Source organism: Mauremys mutica, chromosome 12 (assembly GCF_020497125.1).
Source record: "Mauremys mutica isolate MM-2020 ecotype Southern chromosome 12, ASM2049712v1, whole genome shotgun sequence".
In the NCBI taxonomy this organism is placed as follows: Eukaryota; Metazoa; Chordata; order Testudines; family Geoemydidae; genus Mauremys; species Mauremys mutica.
This window is the reverse complement of record NC_059083.1, coordinates 40,106,885-40,129,470: the sequence shown is the minus strand read 5'-3', so window position 1 is coordinate 40,129,470 and position 22,586 is coordinate 40,106,885. Positions and strand designations below refer to the sequence as shown.

At 50.3% G+C, this 22,586-nt stretch overlaps 1 protein-coding gene across 3 annotated transcripts in view; it reads left to right on the top strand.

The window, feature by feature from the left end:
* Positions 1-22,586, top strand: part of LOC123345199 (butyrophilin subfamily 2 member A1-like) — a 343,661-nt gene that overhangs the window by 308,426 nt on the left and 12,649 nt on the right. For 2 of the 3 annotated variants that reach the window (XM_044981905.1, XM_044981903.1), the window contains exons 5-12: positions 450-566; positions 4,476-4,508; positions 4,814-4,846; positions 4,935-4,967; positions 5,059-5,091; positions 15,224-15,244; positions 18,448-18,453; positions 18,556-18,582. In XM_044981905.1, the coding sequence (XP_044837840.1) occupies positions 450-566; positions 4,476-4,508; positions 4,814-4,846; positions 4,935-4,967; positions 5,059-5,091; positions 15,224-15,244; positions 18,448-18,453; positions 18,556-18,582 (303 nt within the window). The remainder of the gene's footprint in view (positions 1-449; positions 567-4,475; positions 4,509-4,813; positions 4,847-4,934; positions 4,968-5,058; positions 5,092-15,223; positions 15,245-18,447; positions 18,454-18,555; positions 18,583-22,586) is intronic. The other variant, XM_044981906.1, reaches the window with a different exon arrangement.

Below are 22,586 nucleotides of genomic sequence, written 5' to 3'. Positions count from 1 at the left end.
TGTATTAAAATCCTGCAATAACATGTTTTGGGCCAGACTCTCTCATGTGGCTGAGCCTCTGGAAGCACAGGAGAACTGGGGGTCCCAGGAAGGTGGTCACAACTCTCTGATCTGAGGGCCAGTCTGCACTGGCTGCAGCTTGGGGATCAGTTAGAGCAGCCTAGGGAATATCTGAATTTATGCCGGGGGGGAATAAATGTAACACAGCAGAGCTCCACTCTACCCCCTCCTTACCTCCAACACGCACCCTCCCATTAACGAACCATGATCAGTAAGAAGAATAAAGCCTGGACTTTCATTGACTTAATAATAAAGCACAAAGGAGTCACATCTCCCTGTGTATTTCCCTGTGAGATTCTTTTAACTAATCACGGTGTCACCACTGTCACAGTGTCCTGCCTTCATTCTGTGTGTGTTCGCTCCCAAGTCAATGGCACTTTCTCTTGCAGAGTCATTTTTCCCGAGGGTCAATCCCTCGAAAGTGGCTGTCTGGGTGATCCTGGCTCTCCTGGCAGTTCTCATGGCCCTGGCCAGTTACTGCTTCTGGAGGCAACACAGAGCAACAGGTGAAGTAACAAGAGGGGGGGATTTGGGCGGGGGGGAGGAGATAAAAATGAAAAACAAAAGTAAAGATTTAGGGGCTTTGATTCCATGTTCAGAAGCGTTTCAGGCAACAGGTGGCAGGAGAAGGGTGAACGATGACTTCATATTTGAGCTGCGAAGTGTCAAATGGCTTCACCCCTTCAATGCTCACTAAAGGACCCCAATCGAATGGGATTCTGAACTATTCTGTGGGGATCAGCCCTGCTTACATTGAAACACCCGTGGGGGGCTTAGTGAGCTGGGCTTGGAGCGCTGACATTTGTAACTTGGCAAGAAAAAACTAACGGAAAGTAGGAGGAGAGAGGGGATTTCTTTGGTTCCAGTTCTGCCCCTCCCCTGGCCTGTGCATGCCCCTCCCCCTCCCCATCTAGATGAGTAGGAGCTGCGAATGGGAAAGTAGTGATAATGGAGAGGTTAGCAATTACCTTATCCACAGTGTGGTCATGCGCCAGCGCTCAGAGAGAGCTCTCCCTGCACTCTAGGAAAACCACTCCACGAGAGGCATAGCACACTTATGTCGGTATAACTACATCCCTTGCTCAGGGGTGTAGGAAATCCTCACCCGTGAGCAATTCAGTGATGCCAACCTAGCTCTCGGGGAGGTGAAGTACCTACCCCAATGGGAGGGGTTCTCCTGTCAATGTAGGTAGCATCTCCACTAAACATTACAGCAGCACATCTGTACTGGTGCAGCTGCAGTGCTGTAGGTGTAGACAGGCCCTGAGATCCTGCTACAGGGACAGGACAATAAACACTCTATTGTAGTACAAGTGCTCAGCTGTAGGTTTTCCTCTGATCACAAGGGGCAGAAATTGGCCTTCAGTGATCTGGGCATTTCTAGCAATGCTGGGGTTTTCAAAGCTGCCTAAGGGATCTGAATATTCAATTTTTGTTTAAATTAATGGGCACCAAGTGTGCAACCCCACAAGGCAGCTGTGAAAGTCCCAGCCAGGGTTTTCTCACCTGAAGTGCTGTGTGGGAATTTACAACTATCTGAAGAATTTGGAAGAGGAAATGTCTGTTACAATGATTTCCCAGTGAGGACAGAAGCAGGTAATTCAGAGAAGCAGAGAGGAGCTGTGCTTTGTACTTGTGAAAGCTGGAACTGGGTGTTATACCTTTAGAACTGTCACCTGTAAACCTTTTGCCTCTTGGAACTGGCAGCAACAAGGGCCAGGTGCGATATCTAGGGGTTTCTCTTCAACAATGCAACACAAAACCAGTAAACTGGGACAATTATATACCCCCTCTGGGTGTCTCTGAGAGACAATACTTTCCCTCTTGCAAGCACAAAGTCTCAGTGTAGAAAGAAACTTTTAATAAAAGGAGGGAAATAACACAGCATTAATTTGGGAAAACACCACAAACAGGGTTCATAAACATAAACAATGAGCCAAAGACTTAGGCAGTGTCCTTTCCCCTCAGGTTCTTAAGTCCAGCAGCCAAATGTCCCTTTAACATGCCCATCCCTTCTCTGCACCCCACTCACAGTTGCTCTGGGTCAGCGCAGACCCAGAGTCCAGAGGTGCATCTGCAGAGTTCACCTCCCACCCTGGGTGGAGAGGGGGTGAGCAGGCACATTAGTAACTCTGCTGCCCAGGCAATTGCTTGCCACTCCTCTTCACCAGCCACCATGCTGGCGGATCACTGTGCCTCTTCACTCACTACCCTGCCAGACAATTGGCCCTCTGCTTCTCTTCCCCAACCACCCTGCTGGCCAATTGCTACCCCAATCCATCAGGATGTTTTCAGGTCCCCCGCTTAATACAGCTCTCATGATTTCAGCTGTTAGAGTGTGGGAGCCTCAGTGGCTGGTGCACACTAGGAAGTCTCTTACATCAGAGACACTGTCCCAAAGCAGGTCTAACACTTAGACCTAGATATCAGTGATTTCAGCTCTGGAGTGTGTAACAAAACTCTCAATTGAGTCCAAATTAACTTTGCTATTACACAGCAGAGGTATAGGATCAAATGGCTGGCTGGCTGGCCAGCCTCACTAGACTTTGGAGCCCATGTCCCCTGCCTAGCAAGTGCCATTTAGTTGAAGGTGAATCCTTCAATCAGTTATGCCAAGTACAGTTCTGCTGCCTTTGTTTCACACACCAAGGATAACAAGCCTTTGTTACTCCTGCCCCACTAACAGCAATCCCATCATGCTGAGCACCTAGGCAGGGTGGGTGTGGAGGGCAGAGAGGCCCTGTGACCAGAATATATGGGGCTGCCCTTGTCCTCACCCTCAAGGCAGTGAGGCCCCATGGCCAGAGTCAATATGGCTGCCCCTATCCTCAGGGCAGCGAGGCCTAGCAGCAAAAGTCAGTCAATCCGGGGCTTTAACACCAGTGGCTCTAGCCTCCAGTAGCAATGCCCAATAGTCACCATCTCAGGCAGTAGTGCCCAATCCCTGGGGTGGCCCCTGCACCCAGTGGTAGGTGCAGGAAGGGGTAGGGGACCCTGCTCCACTGGGTCCCAACCCAGGGCCCTATGAAACTAGTAGCCCTGGTTTCAGATTCAGGTTCCAACCTTCCTGGGCTGCTTCCCATCCATGATTCCAGTGATGGCATTTCCTCCACTAGCAGCAGCCATCGGTCTTCCTCTGTCTCTGTGGTCAACCGGGGTCCTGCCATGGAATGGGTGTGTTCAGCTGCCCCTGCTGCAGCTCTAGCAGCTTCCTGGCAGGAGCTCAGAGCGTGCATACGCTCTCTTCCACTGTCAGCCCAGACTGGGCTGAACTGCTCCCTTGTATATCCAGCGTCCAGTTGGAGCGTGTCCAGGAGGGGCGAGGAAGCATGGCCTCTTGCACCCATAAGCTGTGTTCAACCCTTGTTGGACCAGTGCAGGGTTGATACGCCTCATCACACAGGGATTCACTCATTTTCAGTCATATGTAAAATCTGTCTATGTGTCCAGAGAGACCTATGTTGGGCTCATTTCCAAGCACTAAAAAAATCAGAACAATTAACTGTCACTGTCTTGTTCCCTGGGCTTTTCAGAGAATTCTCTGCACCAGCTGCACTGGTGAGCTGTGGCTAGGATGCTGTAATGACACAAACACACTCAGGACTTGCATGGCTGGTCTGAGATGCTGCTCACACTGGGGCACAAGATGGTCTCACTCAGTCTGTGACAGACATGATGCTACCTCCATTTCCTGCAGTGTTGGTACCTCAGGGCTGATGCACCAAGTGGATGAGCTCCAAGTAGGAAAGAGCTGATCTAGAGGTGATGCCTGTAGGGGCCCATCCACACACCCCTCCCCGGCCCATGCCAACCCAAGCATCCAGCTAAAGAAAGACCCCTCCACCCCATTCTTTGCTGGGGCACCACCCATCTACCTAGGCACTAGAAGGAGCTGGTCCCAGATATCACTAGGATCAGGGAATAGGCATGATCCTTGTGATACGTGGCCAGGAGCTGACCTGTGATGGAGCCAATCAGACCCTGTCCCTTATCCAGCTCAGGTCAGTGCCCCATTCCCATCCTTCACTTCCCTCCCCCATCTCCACTGTCAGGAGCTGGGGAGAGCTGGGGCTTTTCAGGGGATGGGCACAGAGGGGAGCAGACAGGGGACTGTATAAAAAAAGACCTTTTCTCCTCTGCCCCGCAACACTCAGATCAGACAGGAGTGTGATGGGTCCCAGGAAGTGGGGATGGCTCCTGGGGGAAACACTTAGAGCAGCTCCTTGAGGTGATGGTCAGTGCGGGAGGGAAGTGAGGGATGGTCAGTGCAGGGGTGTTGAGACAGATCTGTCTGTGTGTCCTGTTTGTCAGTGTGCCTGCCTCACTTTCATAGTTACAGCACAATTATATTAACAGCAGGAACTGCACCATAAACATGACGGTGAAATCTCACCTCTCACCTTTTCTCCCTCTAGAGATTCTGCGATCTGAGATGGAGAGCGAGAAAGGTCAGTGTTTGGATCCCACTACACTTGCTGGCAGTAGAGTTATCCCCATAAATAAAATAGGGTGAAATCTTGCCATTATTAATTAATAATTGGAACAATTTCCCAAGGGCCGTGGTGCATTCTCCAGCTCTTGCAGTTTGTAAATCAAGATTGGATGTTTTTCTAAAAGATCTTTTCTAGGAATTATTGTGAGGAAGCCCATGGGCTTGTGTTATACAGGGGTCAGACCAGGGGATCACAATGGTCCCTCCTGGCCTTGGAATCTGTGAATTGATGAAGCACCTCTCACCCTGTTCTTTCTCCAGAGACCCTGCTGTCTGAATGGGAACAAGAGAAAGGTCAGTGTCTGGGCCAGTTACAAAATTAACATTATCCCCATAAACATGACAGAGGGAAATCTCACCTCTTCCTCTTTTCTTCCTCTAGAGACTTTGCGATCTGGGATGGAGAGGCAGAAAGGTCAGTGCCTGGACCAATTACATTAGCTGTGGGGTTACCATTATAAACATGACAGGGTGAAATCTCACCTCTCTCCCTTTTTCCCCCCTAGAGACCCTGCAAGCTGAGATGAAGAGGCAGAAAGGTCAGTGTCTGAGACCAATGGGCTGCGTTGAAGATTTCATGTCAAGTCAGTCAAGCGAACTTAACTCAATTGAAAGCCACATTTAATGCCAGCATAGTCACTGTTTAACACCTGAGCTCAATGTTAGCAAGTGGAGTTACAGCCTGTTTGAATGAGTGACAAGGAAAGTCTCCGTATTGTCACCAGAGCCCAAGCAGGGAGTTCAGGGCTGCTCACAGTGACACAGATGGGGTCTGAAGGGTGAAGGGCCCATTTGTCGTAATAAACCCCATGGAAATTACAGAAATGGCACCTTGAGTCCAGGGCCCTGAATACACCAGCCCAGCTCAGTCAGTCTCATTGCTGGAGACTGTGGGTACGTGTACAGTGCAAAAAACCACCCATGGCTGCGAGTCTCAGAGCCTGGGTCAACTGACTGGGGCTTGTGCTGCAGGGCTAAATCTAGCAGTGTAGCCGTTCCCACTCGGGCTGGAGCCCAGGCTCTGAGACCCTCCCCCATCGCTGGGTTTCAGAACCCAGGTGCCAGCCCGAGCAGAAACTTCTACACTGCTATTTTAAGCCCTGTAGTGCGAGCGCTGCAAGCCCGAGTCACTTGCCTCAGGCTCAGACCCACTGACACAAGGTTTTTTGCAGTGTAGATGAACCCGGAGAGACTTGTCCAGTGTTTGACAGGATCCCTCACCTGGGAACCCCCTGTGTTCTGACCCTTCTGTGCCCATGTGATATGTGGGGAAAGGATTTCACCCTCAGTAACCACGCACACCCACAACCTCAGCTCCACCCTTCAGTGACTCCATATAATAACCATACATGTCTGATCAGTGCAGAACTGTGTGTGTGTGATTCTACATTACATGAAAATTCTTTTTAACGGCACACAATGTTTTCCAATTTTCCCCTCATAATCTTACTACAGGGCAGAGTTAAGGTTGTTTAGGTGCCTTAGCTGCATTTCTAGATCATAGATTTCTTTTATAATTTAACCATAATTTGTATTTCTTGGGTGTATAACACTTGGTTTGGGAATAATTACAACATTCCTCCTGTAATGTGTTTTATCCTTAAGTTACAAGTATGTTCTCTCAGCCTTAGCTCCTCATGAATGTAGTTTTTATCTGGGAATTGCATTGTGCATTATAGCCCAGATCTATGAAGAAACTTAGTCACCTTAAGCCCAGGCATAGGCCTCTGAATCCCAGTTTTAGGCACCGTGATCCACAAAACCCCACTTGCTAAAACCTCCCCCCGTAGGTGCCTAAACTCACGCAGGGCATTAATCTCTGGTGTAAAAGTTCCCTCAGTATCTAAGTTTCTGCCTCTGGGCATGTGGAGCACATGGCTGCCTTGCTGTAGACATCTGAGCACCTATCTCCCACCTGTACCCCTGGAGACACATAAACTGAGGGGAGGAGCATCTATCTCACTCATGGGGCCTGATCCAGTAGATGTGCTCAGGGGTCTCCCAACAGCACACACCATGAGGTGGGAGATGGAGCTACAGTGAGCCTCCCATGTAACATTTAGCCCAGGGGTTAGGGTACCCACCTGGGATGTGGGTGAGTCTGGTTCAAGTTCCCCCCTCTCTGCCAGATGAGGAGAAGGCATTTAAACAAGGATCTTCTACCTCACAGGAGAATGCTGTAATCACTGGGCTGTGGGACATTCTGATGTGAGGCTCCCTCTGTCTCTTTTGTTCAAGTTGTTACACTTTAATTAAATATTAACTCAGAATCACTCTATAACACCCCTCTGCCCTTCGGCCATCTTGTGTGGAGCGTGGCCAGTGCCTTACTCTGTCTCACAGACACACTGCCTGGCTCCAGAAGAGGGCTCCTGGCTGTGGATCGCTAGCAGAGAAAGGCACCACCATCAGGAGAGGGGCGGGGCTTAGCACATACCCCTCTTGTCAGCCTCTCCCATTGGCTGGCTTACATGGCTCCTAACACACTGGGTTCTGTGGATCCCATTCTAAGGTGCCTGCTTCTCCCCATTCATTGTATCGGGAGCTCTGAGATGCCTTTGGGATTACACGAGTTCTCCAGGGTAAGTTGCTGCAACCTGCTCGCAGTGTGGGAGCCTTGTCTGTGCCCACCAGGGGAAACTCTCCCAAAGCTACTGGCTACAGGCAACATGAGGCGCTGGGCTCCGGGCTCCATGAGCCCCGCTGTGTCTCTCTGCAGGCTAGTAATTCACACCCCAGCATTGTTACATTCACGTGCCCAGTCCCCTGTCTCCTCCTGGATACCAACAATGCACGCTGATCTGCTGCCTCAGTGGAAGCAGGGCACCTCCACTTACTGGCTTCACCTTAGTTCAACACACTTCTTTGCATCAGACATGTAGACATGTCTACAGTAAAACCAAACTAAAGTTTAATTAATAGAGCCTCAGACAGAGACTCAAATAAAAGCAAGTGTAGATTTGGAAACATAAAGTTACAGGTATAAGAAACACAATCTATAGCCTATACTTGTTAGCAAGTTATCCTGTCTCAAGGTATTTCTCACCCACTGGTCAGTTCTACTCATAGTGGCTGCAAGAAGGCTGGTGCAGGGAATTTCCAGCATTTCACGCAGTGAGGCTGAGGATTTCGAAGCTGCCTAAGAGATTTGGATGCCCGTCCAAATTCCTGTTTGAAACCTTGTTAAAACTTTGTTTTAATGTTTTTGTTACTATAACATTAGTTTATAGGTGACTTTCGGAAAACCCTGAACGTCAAGCTAACAGCGTTTACATGGGGATAGTTCCCTAGGTATCTGTAATGAACCATTCCTTAGATGTATATTATCAGGAGGTAGCCGTGTTAGTCTGGCTCTGTAAAAAGCGTGCCACAGGATTCTTTGTCCTTTAGATGTATAGTCACTAATGCCCCAATTCAGCTAACTACTTACATATCTGATTAATTTCTTTGCTGAATGGAGGCTTAAAACAGGACCTTTGAAGTACCGAGGAGTGGACAGAGTAAATCAAAGCAGGGCCCCCGAGTCTGGGATCCTGTCTGGGACAGTGGCCAGTACTATACCAGCTGGGTCAGAGGATGTTGCAAGAGACTCTCTAGAGGCCAGTGATGGAATAACCTGCCTGTAGCCAGTGTCTTCCTAACTCCCTCACTCAGAAGTTGACTTTGTCTCCTTCCCAAAATTCTCCTTCCATTCCAGCTAAACAGATGAACTTCCCCACCTAACTGACTCCCACAACTGACCCCAGCCACCAATTTGCCACCTGTGACTTCCTCCTGAACCCCCCACCCGCACCCCATGTTCTTCTGCACAGGATCTCACTGGTTTCTTTACAGAGAAAATGCACAAGATAAAACATGACCTCACCCCTCCATCCCTTCCAAAAGTTACACCTCTTCTCTCAGCCTCAAACCCCTCCAGCTGCTCCCACACCCATCCCCTGATCTCCTTCCCCTTGCTTGCATCCCTTACGCACTCTTCTCTTTAACTAACCTCCCTCTCTCCTCTGAACCTTCCCTTCACCATACCAATGTGGTTTTGTGCCAGCCAGGAGCTGTCCCACCAGCCTGTACCCCACCAGCACTCTCCAGTCACAGGGTCTCGGGACCCTTCCCTCCCAGCTTTGGTTTTATTTCTTCAAAACTGTTTAACACAAGTTCAGCATATCAGTCACGTCCTTTCCCCTGAGCTGGGCTCTTCTGCAGGGGCCTGGCCCCTTCCTGTAGGATCACACCCCACAGGCCATCTGCCTGACAATCAGACATGAACAGGGCTCTTTTCCCTGTCCTAGGGTGTCCTGCACATGTCTTCCTGCTCCCTGAAGCTCCCTTTAGCTGAGAGACTTGCTGGCCAGGCTTTTATGAGGACAAGGAGATCTTTAAGCCATCACCTGATCCCTGGCCTCAGCATCAGCTGATTAGTCACAGGGTAGGGTTGGGCCCAACTCCCCTTAAAAGACCAGACACCCTGTGAACTTAGTCTCTCTCATCTTCACACTTTCCATCCACAACCCCAGTTCCCTGTCTACCTATTTCCCCTTCTGCCTTCCATCTCTGAGCTCAGTGAACGCTCTGTCTACAATCACTGTCTGGAGCTCCTCTCCTCCAATTCCATCCTAGACCTGCTCCAACCCAGCTTCTGTCCCCTGCACTCCCCTGAAATCACTCTTGCCAAAGTTTCTAATGACCTTCCTGGCCAGATCCTATGGCTTCTGCGTGATCCTCATCTTCTTTGTGCTAGCTTCATGCTCCTCCTTCTTCTGACACCATTGACCAGACCACCCCTCTCCATTAAATCCTTGGCTTTCACAGCTCCCTCCTGTCCCACTTCTCCTCCTGCCTTTCTAATGACTTCTTCGGTGTCTGTTTTGTTGGATTGGTCTCTTCCTGTCTCCCTCTTTCAGAGAACATTCCCCCAAAAGCCCAGTGCTTGGCCTCCTGCTCTCCTCTGTTACCAGATTTGCCTGTTACTTTGGGATATGCTCATTTATTAGGGGTAATAATTGGAGATATACCAAACTCCTAGAACTGGAAGGGACCTTGAAAGGTCATCAAGTCCAGCCCCCTGCCTTCACTAGCAAGACCAAATTTTTGCCCCAGATCCCTAAGTGGCCCCCTCAAGGATTGAACTCACAACCCTGGGTTTAGCAGGCCAATGCTGAAACCACTGAGCTATCCCTCCTCCAGCCCTACTCTTCAGGGGTGGGAGATTTCTGTAATTCTATCAATGTACTGCATGTGTCATGTGTGTTTTCATATGGAGCTCTACTTCTCCCTTATGCAAGGCCCCACACACACAATAGAACTATCCTGCAGGACCTAGGTTCCCCAGGGCTGGGCTCTTCCAGCCCCAGAACCAGATGAATACACACACACACACACATACATTAACAGATCAAGTCTGAGTGGACTGGGTCAATCAGCACTTTCAAGCTGACCCCTTGTATGTCCCTGGACTCAGTGGTCTGGGTCTAGCAACACGTTCAAGCTACCACCCTTATGTGCCAAAGGTACTGCATCGGAATAGAGTAGGCCTGAGCAGTCTGGGTCGAACAGCACTTCCAGGCAGCCACCCTTATATGCCCCTGTACTCAGCAGACTGGGTCAAGCAGCACTTCCAAGCTGCCACCCTCATATGTCACAGGTTCGGCATGTCCCTATCCCCACTTTCACATCACAATTGTACTCGTAGTAACCCACCTGATGAGCAAACCCCACAGTATTTTGGGCAATACAGGAATCTTTAGCTTAGGTAAAAGAAGCATTGCTGCAGAGTAAATGGGAAGCTAAAAACACAAAAGAGTAAAGTTCAAAAAGAGAGAGAGAGAGAGAGAGAATCAGCTTAACCATAAAAGTTATTTATTGAATAATAGTGATAACTTCACAAGGAGAGCCTAAATCCACATAACAGTTGCATTATTAAAGGTTAATACCTGAGGTATAAAAGAAAACAGAGAGAGAAAGAAGAGGATCTCACTGCTCCCTGAAGCTTGAACTGATCGGGATTCCCAGGTGATGATAGTAGCTCAGGGTCCTGAGTGCTGGAGACAGGCAAAGCCCCCAGCACGATCAGTCAGGAGATGGAGTCTCAGTGGAACTGATGCAGAGTTTGGGTCCATGCATCAGAACACTTACTTGGGCTTAGATAGGGCTTTTTGTAGAGAAATACAATGGTTGATGGAAGAACACTAGATTTGTTTATGGGTAAACTGATGACTCAAGGATTTTCTTTAGGCTAGACAATAGGAGCTGATGACTCCTGGCTATGGGTGGTGTTTTCTTCCAGGCAGCTCACAATGCAATTAGGCTGTATCAGTATTTTGGATATCAATCAAGGATTCATTACTAGAATTGGTCTTATAACTGCTGAACTGGGTGTGTGCAGACGTAGCTCCATTAACATCTGGAGCAGAGATCCCCCATGATGCAGTGCTTCCCTGCTTTTCTGGTCCCAGAGTTCAGTACAGTTCCCTGTTGCCCATTCTGTATGCTAATGGAGATGTATCCCTGTCCCATCTTTCATGAAGATGAGGCTAGGGAAGTTGTCTCTGTTCTCCATTCTGTATGCTAATGGAGATGTCTTAATCTTGTCACTCTTGTCAGGAGGGGCCTAGGTGTGTCTTCCAGCGCCCTTCACTGCTCTCTGCAAGCCTTTTCTCTGATCGGTTTTGGTTCAAGCAGAGACTGGTGTGTGTGTGGGCGGGGGGGTGTTCATGAGTAGATTCTGCGTCCTGGTTCCCCAAGAACACAGAGCTGACTGGTATCAAGTCCCCCCATTGATGGGGTACTTGCACTATGCGAGTATTCCCATCACATCCTTACTCCATGGTACCAGGTCTGATCTTCCATCCATTGCAGCCACCACATCAGTTGTTGTATCCAACAAACCAGCAGAACCAGACCAATTGCTAATATAATTTGGAAACCAATAATCACCACAATGGGATGAAGCATGATATTCAAAATACCTGTTGCACTTGGGCTCCATCCAAGCAAAGTCTCCCACCAGGAGTGATGGCCTGTGTTTTTAACTGTGGTTGCAAGCCTAGAAATCTCCTGGTTGTGGTGTTGAGTCTTGAGTTTGCCATTCTCCCCCAGAGTTCTTAGCCTTTGCAGCTCAGTTTGTAAAGAGGGATGAGTTAATAGTACCTTAATGGCAGTGAGACCCATTCCCAGTGAAGTAGAGCTTAGGATAGGCATTTAACTGTTGTACACTCCATATAGGCACAGTAAACTTAACTATCACAACTAACAATGGTGGTTACATTATAGAAACGGCAATTAATGTAAGGCAACATGGGTTGGATCCAATGTCCATTAATTAATACAATATTACATCGTGTTCTAACACACACACATGCTTTACCAGCATAGATAATAGCATACCCCTCTTCCTGGATAACATCGAAGGAACAGTGAGACTTATTCCCAGGTTACCCGTTCATCCCAACCCTTATGGCTAGTTCCAATCAAGGGAGCACATACAGGTGCAATGTGAGAGATATTCATGCCCTCTAAGTGGATTTGAACCTCCTTCAGAGAAGTCTGAGGTTAAAAAAACAAATGTTCTTGTTGATCCAATTTCAACACGGGGTCCTGAAATTGGGGCTCTTAAACGTTGGAGGGGGAGCAAGGTTTGTGATCAGAGCATTGAAATTTAAAATTGTTTTTTTGTTGTTGGCCCAATTCCACTCTGTACAAACCTGGCTCATGAAATCCTTCCAAAATGGCAACATGCCCATAGAATTTAAACCAAATGTGTGGCATGAGCTTGTCACAATATGTGCCCTTTAATTGAATTACCCAGTTTGGGGGACCTTGCTGAATCAAGTCATGTCCAGCTAAAGTCTAGTTCAGCAGTTCCCAGTTTACGAGGAACCGTGTGATATTCTTGCCTGCTGGCATGATCAAACAGCTGCAGTTCCTCTCCAGGTAACAGAGGTATCTGAGTTCCAATAAAAATGATGACAGGTAGGGCATGGTTGTTCCCCAAACAGCGGAGGAAACCAGGGCTACCCTGCACCTTCCGCCACCCACGAGGCTGTCACTGGGTGTGTTTGATGGTTTTATGTCCCATTTGAGACCACAGCGGCTTACAGAAGAATGGGATGGAGTCTGGGGTAGTCTTAGTTTCATAACCAAACTTGATTGGCTCTCTGGTGGCACTCTGTGTGCAATTGGCAATGCTTTCCCAGAGGCAATCCGAGGAGCTGCCAACAGCATAGAACTGGTAGTAGTGATGCTGCAGGGCCAGGGGGTTGCTCTCATTTCCATAGAATCCATGCATGTGGCACAGCAATTTGACTTCCTGGGCTCCAGCTGGCAAGCACCTCCAGAGGTTCAGAAGAATCACAGGTACAGCATAGACCTGGACAGCATCAGACTCCATACACTTGTGAACAGCAGGGTGCTGGTGCATCAGTGGGATGTCCTGGCTTGTTCACAGGACCTGTGATCGGGCAAAGAAGAGAGAACAAATTCCCACACTCCCCCCGTATATACTGGGAGAATCTTGGACCAATATTATAGGGTAAACATGAAACAGTGACCTACGTGAGGGTGACCATAATAAGTCAAGGGCCTTTTTGGGCTTTTCCTGTCTCAACATCAGGGTAGGCACTGACCAGCCCACTTGATGTGTATTTTCCAATGTCCCAAAGCCGTTTCTTCTTGCTGGCCAAGAAGGGCCGACAGGATGGAGAAGACAGTTATGATATTCCTTGAGGGTTAGGTGGTTTACCCTTCCACCCTTTGAGCTGCACCTACACTGTTACTTGCTACAGGCAATGATTCATTCTGAGCTAACTCAATCAACTCACTTCCACACCCTTCAGTTGCAGCAAAAAAAGCTAGCACGAGGTTTTATTCCTTCAGGAGCACTTTTAGGCAACATGACAGGTTTCAGAGTAGCAGCCGTGTTTTCCCCAGAAATTTTGTCCTTTCCCTTTTTAGCTAGGAGTTGCTGCACAGAAACATCTTCCTGACCATCTCTCTGGGTTTCAGTTGAGTCCAGAATGACTTCTGAGACAACTGACATATCCTCAATCAGCATAAGCTGAGAGGCACATTCTGTCTGCTCCACAGACAGAAGATTGGGACAAACTCTCCCCCAGCAGATAAACTGCCATTCTTAACATTCACAAAGTTTGGAATTTCCTCCCCTTTGTTCCCAGACAAACATTTGGAGATTGGGGTAGCTCCCTCCATGGGCAAGTCATCACCCCCAACAGACACAGGCTTAGGAACACTTCCTTCATGGGTTTTAGTTGAGTCCAGAACCACATCTGGCACAACTGACAAATCCTCAAGCAGCATAAACTGGTGGTGCATTCTTGGCTGGCTTTGCGTGGCGGGGGGGAAGCGGCTCCATGCACTGTTGATCCATTCCTCCCCCACCTGTCCTGGGCTGAAGCCGGTCACTGCTAGCGCAGGGAAGCTCCCTCTCCCAGTGCTTCACTCGCTCCACCCCTGCCACTCCCATTGGCTGGGAATCAGGGCCAATGGGAGCTGGTGGGGGGTGCCTGCAGGTGTTCCCCTCCCACACACACCCCAAGCTGGAGCACCAGGTAATTGCCCTGTATGCCAGCCCCCTCCTACACCCTCCCTTCCTCCCAGACCCTGCACCTCCCAACCCCACTCCTGCACCCTCCCTCACTCCCAGACCCTGCACTCCCACCCCCATCCTGCTCCTGCACCCTCCCAAACTCGCTCCTGCACCCTACCTCCCTCCCAGACCCCCCACTCCAGTCTCCCTCCCTGCCTCCCAGACCCCGCACTCCCACCCCTAGCCTGCTTCAGCACCTTACCTCCCTCCCAAACCCCACAATCCCACCCCCCTGCCTGATCCTCCACCCTCCCTCACAGACCCCCACACCCAGCCCACTTCCCAGCAGCCGCCTCTCACACACTGAACCCCTCATTTTTGGCCCAACCCCAGAACCTACGGGGCCCCACAAAATCAACTAGCCCCAGGCCCCCAGAAGAGTTAATCCAGCCCTGTCTGTGGGGCCCAGGAAGGACCTAGTGCAGTGGGGCCCTGCCCTGAGTGTGTGCATACAGGATCTAGAGCCATGGGGCCCATCTCTGAGTGTCGCCTCTAAATGCAATTGGAATGCAAATAACAATGTGGAGTGGGGCAGGAGACTAGCTATGGGATATGCAGGTATGACATGAAATGGGGCTTAAAGGTAGGATTGCCAACCCTCCAGGATTGGCAGGGAGTCTCCAGAAATTAAAGATTAATCTTTAATTAAAGATTATGTCATGTGATGACAGCTCCAGGAATACATCCAACCAAAATTGGAAACGATACTTAAAGGTGTGTGTGTCTGTACAGAGGACAGGGGCTGAAGAGGAGTGGGTGGGGAGGGTTTCGGGGATCAATATGGGAGGGACAGAGAGTAGTGATGTGGAGCCAGGAAGCCCTGCTCTCTGGTCCAGGTTTACCTGTGCAGTGTCTGAGGTGTATAACATAGTACATGTAACAGCTGGGGCAGGACAGGTTGGGTCCCTGCCTCCATAAGAAGCCGGCTCCTGTGCTCTGCTCTGCCTAGCATCTTATGGACAAATCTAGCAAAACATTCATATCAACAGTGAGAGAGATGTTTTTCGCCTGACTGTTTCCCATTAAGTTTTGAGACTCAGCGTTAACTCAGGATGTCTTTTACTTTCCAGCGGAATACGAGGCAGCAAAAGGTATGTGTGTTTTTACTAGTTTTGAATATGCTTTGAACTGGAAAAGGAACACTCAGAGCTATGTGTGCAAAGACGTGTTAGTGTAAAAAATTAATGTGTTACTGTTACAGGTAATGTACATGACAATGGGAAATCCAGATATTACCCAGAAATAATGAATGGAAAATGTGTGGCATTGAAATATAAATATTAACTACAGCTGCCAATGGCACAAACCATACACCCTTGCCCCACCCTCTGCCCCACCCTCTTCTCCTAGGCCCTGCGCTTTCTCTGAGGCCCCGCCCACACTCACTCCATCTCCCCTCCCTCCATCACTCGCTCTCCCCCATCCCTCACTCATTTTCACTGGGCTGGGGCAAGGGTGCAGGAGGGGGTGAAGGCTCCAGCTGGGGGTGTGGGCTCTGGGGTGGGGCCAAGGATGAGGGATTTGGGGTGCAAGAGGGGGTTCGGGCTGGAGCTGAGGGGTTTGAAGTGTGGAAGTGGGCTCAAGGCTGGAGCAGGGGTTTGGGGTGCAGGGAGGGTTTGGGCTCCAGGAGGGAGTTTGGGTGCTGGTGGGAGCTCAGGTCTGGGGCAGGGGTTTGGGGTGTGGGCTCTGAGAGGGAGTTAGGGTGCAGGAGAGGGTTCTGACCTGGGGCCGGGGGTTGGGGTGCTGGAGAGGGTTTGTGGTGCGGGCTCCAACCTGGCGGCGCTTACCTCAGGCAGCTCCCAGTCAGCGGGGCTCCCTGCCTGCCCTGGCTCTGCGTAGCTCCTGGAAGCAGCCAGCATGTCCGGCTCCTAGGCTCAGGGTTGGCCAGGTGCCTCAGCGCCCGCAGGCCCTGCCCCCACAGCTCAAACTGGCCCTGGTTCCCGGCAAGTGGGAGCTGTGGAGCCGCCACTCAAGGCAGAGGTAGTGGGCAGAGCTTCCCTGATCCCACATGTGCCTAGGGGCAGCAGGGACATGCTGGCTGCTTCCAGGAGTCACACGGCACCAGGGCAGGCAGGGAGCCTGCATTAGCCCCACTGCACCTCTGACTGGACTTTTAACGGCCCAGTCAGCAGTACTGACCAGAGCCGCCAGGGTCCCTTTTCGACCAGGTGTTCCAGTCAAAAACCGGACACGTGGCAACCCTAATATTAATAGTTTTATTTTTCACATTAACCCTTGGAAATACAGTCTTAAACACAAACAAACACACTTCCCTTACTGACACCAGAGACGCCCTGTAACGAGAACAATAATTAGTTTACATGAATAGGGCCCACCCTGAGAACTCTCCATGGATGTTCTCACGCACACATAGGTTTCCTTGGAGCAGGATCGAGCCCTCTGAGCCCTATTGGTTTCCACACACCACACACAGCAGCTGTAGGATCAGGCACATGGGTGTGATCACACTGAAGCCGGCAGGAGTTGTAGGAGCTCAGCACCCGTTGGGGTCACCAGCATCACCCAGATGATGGAGGCACTTACGAAGGAAGAGTTCTCTGAGCTGCAGACCTAGGTTCTTTGCTGGGTTCTCTCCAGGTTCTCTGGACTATAAGGTGGATAGAAAGCTGGCTAGATCATTGGGCTCAATGGCTGGTGATCAATGGCTCCATGTCTAGTTGGCAGCCGGTTTCAAGCGGAGTGCCCCAAAGGTCAGTCCTGGGGCCGGTTTTGTTCAATATCTTCATTAATGATCTGGAGGATGGCGTGGACTGCACTTTCAGCAAGTTTGCAGATGACACTAAACTTGGAGGAGTGGTAGATTCGCTGGAGGGTAGGGATAGGATACAGAGGGACCTACAAATTAAAGGATTTGGCCAATAGAAACCTGATGAGGTTTAACAAGGACAACTGCAGAATCCTGCATTTAGGACGGAAGAATCCCATTCATTGTTACAGACTAGGGACCTAATGGCTAGGATGCAGTTCTGCAGAAAAGGACCTAGGGGTTACAGTGGACGAGAAACTGGATATGAGTCGAAAGTGTGCCCTTGTTGCCAAGAAGGCTAATGGCATTTTGGGATGTATAAGTGGGGGCATTGCCAGCAGATCGAGGGACGTGATCATTCCCCTCTATTCGACATTGGTGAGGCCTCATCTGAAGTACTGTGTCCAGTTTTGAGCCCCACACTACAAGAAGGAAGTGGGAAAATTGGAAAGAATCCAGCGGAGGGCAACAAAAATGATTAGGGGGCTGGAACACATGACTTATGAGGAGAGGCTGAGGGAACTGGGATTGTTTAGTCTGCAGAAGAGAAGAATGAGGGGGGATTTGATAGCTGCTTTCAACTACCTGAAAGGGGGTTCCAAAGCGGATGGATCTAGACTGTTCTCAGTGGTACCTGATATCAGAACAAGGAGTAATGGTCTCAAGTTGCAGAGGGGGAGGTTTAGGTTGGATATTAGGAAAACCTTTTCACTCAGAGAGTGGTGAAGCACTGGAATGGGTTATCTAGGGAGGTGGTGGAATCTCCTTCCTTACAGGTTTTTAAGGTCAGGCTTGACAACGCCCTGGCTGGGATGATTTAGTTGGGAATTGGTCCTGCTTGCGGGGTGGACTAGATGACCTCCTGAAGTCCCTTCCAACCCTGATATTCTATGATTCTATGGGCCAGGACTCACTCGAGGTGGAGGGCAGGGACAGGGCTAGGGCTGGTTATGTCTCCCTGGTTCTCAGGCTGCCCCAGGGACTGTTCTGATTCACTCCAGCTGGCTGTGGTCCCTGAGAATTGGTGATGTGCACTGCCCTGCCCCAACACACACCCCAGCCCCTCAGTCCTGGCCCTGACACTCCCCCTACACCAGGATGAGGGGCCAATTGGCACAGGAGCCAGTTACACTGTTTTACCCCAGCTGGGCTCTCCCTACACCAGGGGAATTCTCTGATGTCCAGGGCCTGGTCCCAGCCAGTCTTCACCATCCCAGCACACAGTGACCAGAGCAAGGAGAGAACCAGGACCTTTATCTGCCCCCTGACTCACATGAGTGATCCCCACAGATGTGGCCCCATTGATTTCTTGGGGGAGGTTTTGCAGAATCAGGTGTGATAAAGGAGAAGCCCTAACTAGTGATTAGGAGCCCAATCCTGCTGTCCTTACTCAGGCAGAATTCCCACTGAGGCCAATGTAATGTGGGTTTAGAATTGGGCACTTTTGTTACTGAGAATCTCTCCTATTGATTCATTTATGTTCTTTTTCCCTTTTCTCCCCTCTCATTCCCATGGACCCTCTGGCAGAACTGGGTAAGCTCCTTGTTGTTTGTTTTTCACAGTGTGACTTGTTGAGTCTGTGACTTGCTGAGTCTGCATTTCGTTTGTGTAAATTCTCATGTCTGATTATTTCAGGACTCACCAGAGCCCGAGGATACGCAGGTAACTAACGCTGATACTGCCACACTCACTCTCGGTCCCATTCCTCTGAGATACTCGGTCCCTGCTCAGTCCTCTTACAGCTCTCACAGGAACTAAGGGGTGGGACAAAATGTCATTGTCCATGTGAAAGTTAGAGAGAGAGAGAGAGAGAGAGAGAATACCCAGGCTCTCCCTCCCGCCCCTCCCCCCACACACACATCTGTGAGGGGGAAGCTGGTGCCACAGGTAATTGTTTATCTGCTCTCTGTTGCTATGTTATAGCCTCTAGTCAATTAATTATTTATTTCACTGCTCACCATTTTTTGGCAGAAACATCCAGCCAATGAGCTTATCCAGCCCTGCTGGATGCAGTGGCAGAGAGTGGGTGGAGGGCAGAGGGGCAGCTGGTAGCTCTAGAAGGGTTGCTGGGGTGAGGAACAAGGCATCCAAACCTCCTCTCCCCACACTGAGGGCTTGTTGGCGTCGGGAATTCACAGGGAAGAGCCCAGCATGGCTAGTGTGGAATCGCTGTTCTGCACCATAATAGTGAGGGTGTGAATTTAAAGCTATTCCACACTAACTCCCTGTCTGGACACTATTATTCTGCACTCAGTCTGCAGCACGGGCTGAGGGCACTCAGTTCCAATGTGGATTAACCCAAAGCAGACACGGGCACTCTTAGCATGGAATCAGAGTGTCCACACAGGCAGTCAGTGTTGACTAGCTGTTCTGGATTAGCTACTCAGGGCTTTTCCCTGTGTAGACAAACCCTTAAAGTTACTTCCAAGGAAAAGAGGAGAAGCATCCCCACCCTCCTCTCCCCTGGACCACAAGCCCTGACTGTCCCTTGCTTGGCTGTCCACACTCCAGCTCCCCCATGACAACTCCACACCCCAGGTGCAGGCTTCAACAGGAACATCTGCAGCACCTGGGAAATCTGAGGGCAGCATAAAACAAACAGAATTTCTTATTGAGTTAAAGGCCGGATTCTGCCACCCTGGTGTGATGGGACTCGAGGGGCTGCCCAGCATGAGTCAGTGTGGCACAATCTGACCCTAAACACACTGATATTATTTGCAGTGCAGGACAGCCTGGAGTTTCCAGCCACACTCAGGGCCCTGGTGCTGGGAGCTGTGAAACACATAACAGACCATCCCTGCCCCAAAGAGCTTCCAGTCTGAATAGACCAGACAGACAAAGGGTGGGGGAAGGAAGGATGATTATCATGGTTGGCACGTGAGCCCCCCTTCGGGGAAGCTAGCTACGCGGCCCAGCTCCTTCTGACCAAGGCCCAGTCCCCCCCAACCTCTGTCTGCTGGATCCCCAAATGTCCGCTCCCCCTGTCAACCAGCGCCCTGAATGCGCCGCCCTCCTCCCCCCAGCAGCCAGAGGATTCCTGGCCAAACTATCCTGAGTCACTGGCCAGTACCAGCACCGTACCACCCCCAGTACCGGCCCCCAGCGCCAGGTCACCAGCTGGCCTCAGCACCGCCCCCAGCACCAGGTTGTTAGCCTCTGGCCAGCAGCAAAGCTGAGCTCCCGCTGGCTTGGTCAATGACTTGGGGGAAAGCGCAGAACATGGGCAGGGCCAGAGCCTGGCCTATTTTACCCACCGCCCATGACGATTATCCCCATATCACAGCTGGGGAACTGAAACACAGAGAGACTCAGTGACTTGTCCAAGGTCACACGGGCAGCCTGTGGCAAAGCTGGGCCTAGATCTGCTGGTTCCTAGGACAGCACTTTAACCATGGAGGGAGTTCGTTCCGGGTATAGGGGGAGCTGGTGGGAGAAGGGAACAAAGTGAGCATGGGGGTGAGTGGGGCTGCTAGTGGGGGAGCAGTGAGGGGTGAGCAGGGCAGAGCCTGGGTGGGGAGCACAAGGAGTGGAGCCAATGGAGGGGATGGCAGTGGGTGTGAGGCACCCAGGGTGGTGAGGAGGAGGAGTTGGATTGCAAAGATCAGAACAGAATTGCAGGGCAAGGCAAGAGTCAGGGAGGCCAGATGCTCTTTCCAGGCACCAACCTAGGCTCAGGTTCAATTCATCCCTGCTCCCCTCCCCACCTCTGCTCCCCACCCCCTCACTGCCCCCAGCCCAGTGCAGTCTGTGTCCACTGGGCCTGGTCACAGGTGGGTCTGGGCCATTTCATGTCCCTGAGCATGTAGGGATCCCGAGCCTCCCATCATCACCCTCTTCTCACACCTCCCACCCACACTCCCTCCGCTGGCTCAGGGTGGCCCTGCAAACAGTCCACCTCAGTTTACCTTCTTCACACTCCTTACATTAGTCCACACAGTCCAAAATGTCTGAGACAAAAGTCCTCTGCTGAGGTCTGTTTTCAGTCCACATAAACCCCAGAATAAAATCTTTTCCTTTGCTCTGCTCCAGCCCTGGCTCTCACTCCAGCTCCTCACTCTCCTCGAGTCAGGAGTCCCTCAGCCCCCCAATTCACAGAGCCGGGCTTGGTTCTGTCTTCCTTATGGAAGGAGCTCTCTCTCTGGAGGCATCCTCTCCAGGCTCCTTGCTGTGTGAGGTCTCCTAGGATCCCTTCTCCTCAGTAACTTTCTGTCTCTAGGCTCCCTTCAGCTGAGCCTTGGTAACCCTTTATCAGGATCATTAGCTGTTTGGCTGCCAACTAGCTACCTAGAGATTTAATTACTTCCAGGTGGGTCTGGGTTGGTGGGTTCTCCCTTACAAGAGCCTGTCATAGGTAGGCTGGTCCCTGACTCCCCTTAAAGGGCCAGCCCCCCCCTCCTGTGACATCCCTTCCCCCCACAAAGCCAGACTGTATCCAAAGGAAGGCTTGACCATGGCTCATACTTGGTTATTGTCTGCACCCAGAGGGGTACATGCTGCCCTGCTGCCACAAGGAAATCTGCAAGGCCCTTGGCCATATTTGTATTGTCACTGAAGTACAAAGAGACCAGGAGTTGTGTCCCCAACATTCTATGTAGATCATGTGACAGGCAAAATCCTCCATAGTCTAGAGTGTGACGTAGTTCAGAACTTGTACCCCCTGTAAGGGCATCTCTACACTGCAAACTTAAGTCAACCTATGTTAGGTCACCTTACAGCCACAGCAGTAATTACTAGGGTGGCTGTTGTCCACACTGCCCTCCTTCTCTCAGCTATGTCCAGCTCCCCACCAGGAGCCCAGCTGCCCCATGGGGATCTTGGGCAGCCACCCAGGCTTCTCACCTCCCTTAGCAGGGAGCTAGGATGGAGGGCAGCCGGGCTTCAGCTGGAGCCCACCACGGGACTGGGCTTTCTTAATAATTTCACGGCTCCAGTATGGAGCCATGAAATTAACGACAGCCAACAGCTGACGTAAGTAAGGCAGTGTCTACACCAACACTGCATCACCCTAACTACACCAGCAAAATCAAGCAAGTTCTAAAAAGAAAAGATTTTGTTAAAAGAAAGAAAGTACACTATCTCTGTAATACCAGGATGGAAAAAATTACAGGGTCTAACTTATAAAAACTGGAGAGACTTCCCCTCCCTCCTCCTCAGAATAATCAAAGTAACAGCAAACAGAAATAAAGATATTTCTTCAGCAAACGCACAATTGCAAATGTAGAAATCAATTATAAGACTAAACCGCCTTCTAATACTCACTATACTAAATAGAAGAAAATACTTCAGGAAACCTTGGAGAACTTGAAGAATATGTCTGGCCTCTCTTAAATCCAAAGAGAGAACGGCAATCCAAACAAAGGACACAGACAAAGACTTCCCTCCACAGAGATTTGAAATTATCTTGTCCCTTGATTGGTCCTCTGGTCAGGTGTTCATCAGGTTACTGCTTGTTAACCCTTTACAGGTAAAAGAGACCTTAACCCTTAACTAACTGTTTTATGACAATGTCGGTGTAGTACAGCACTTACGTCAGTGGGAGCATGTGGTAGCTTCAGCTACTGCCTGAGTACAAACCCACCCAGCCCCCTTGGTACGTACTCAGGCAGCTGGCCCAAGGTACATTTACATGAGCTGGGAATCTCACCTCCCAGCTCAGTTGCAGACAC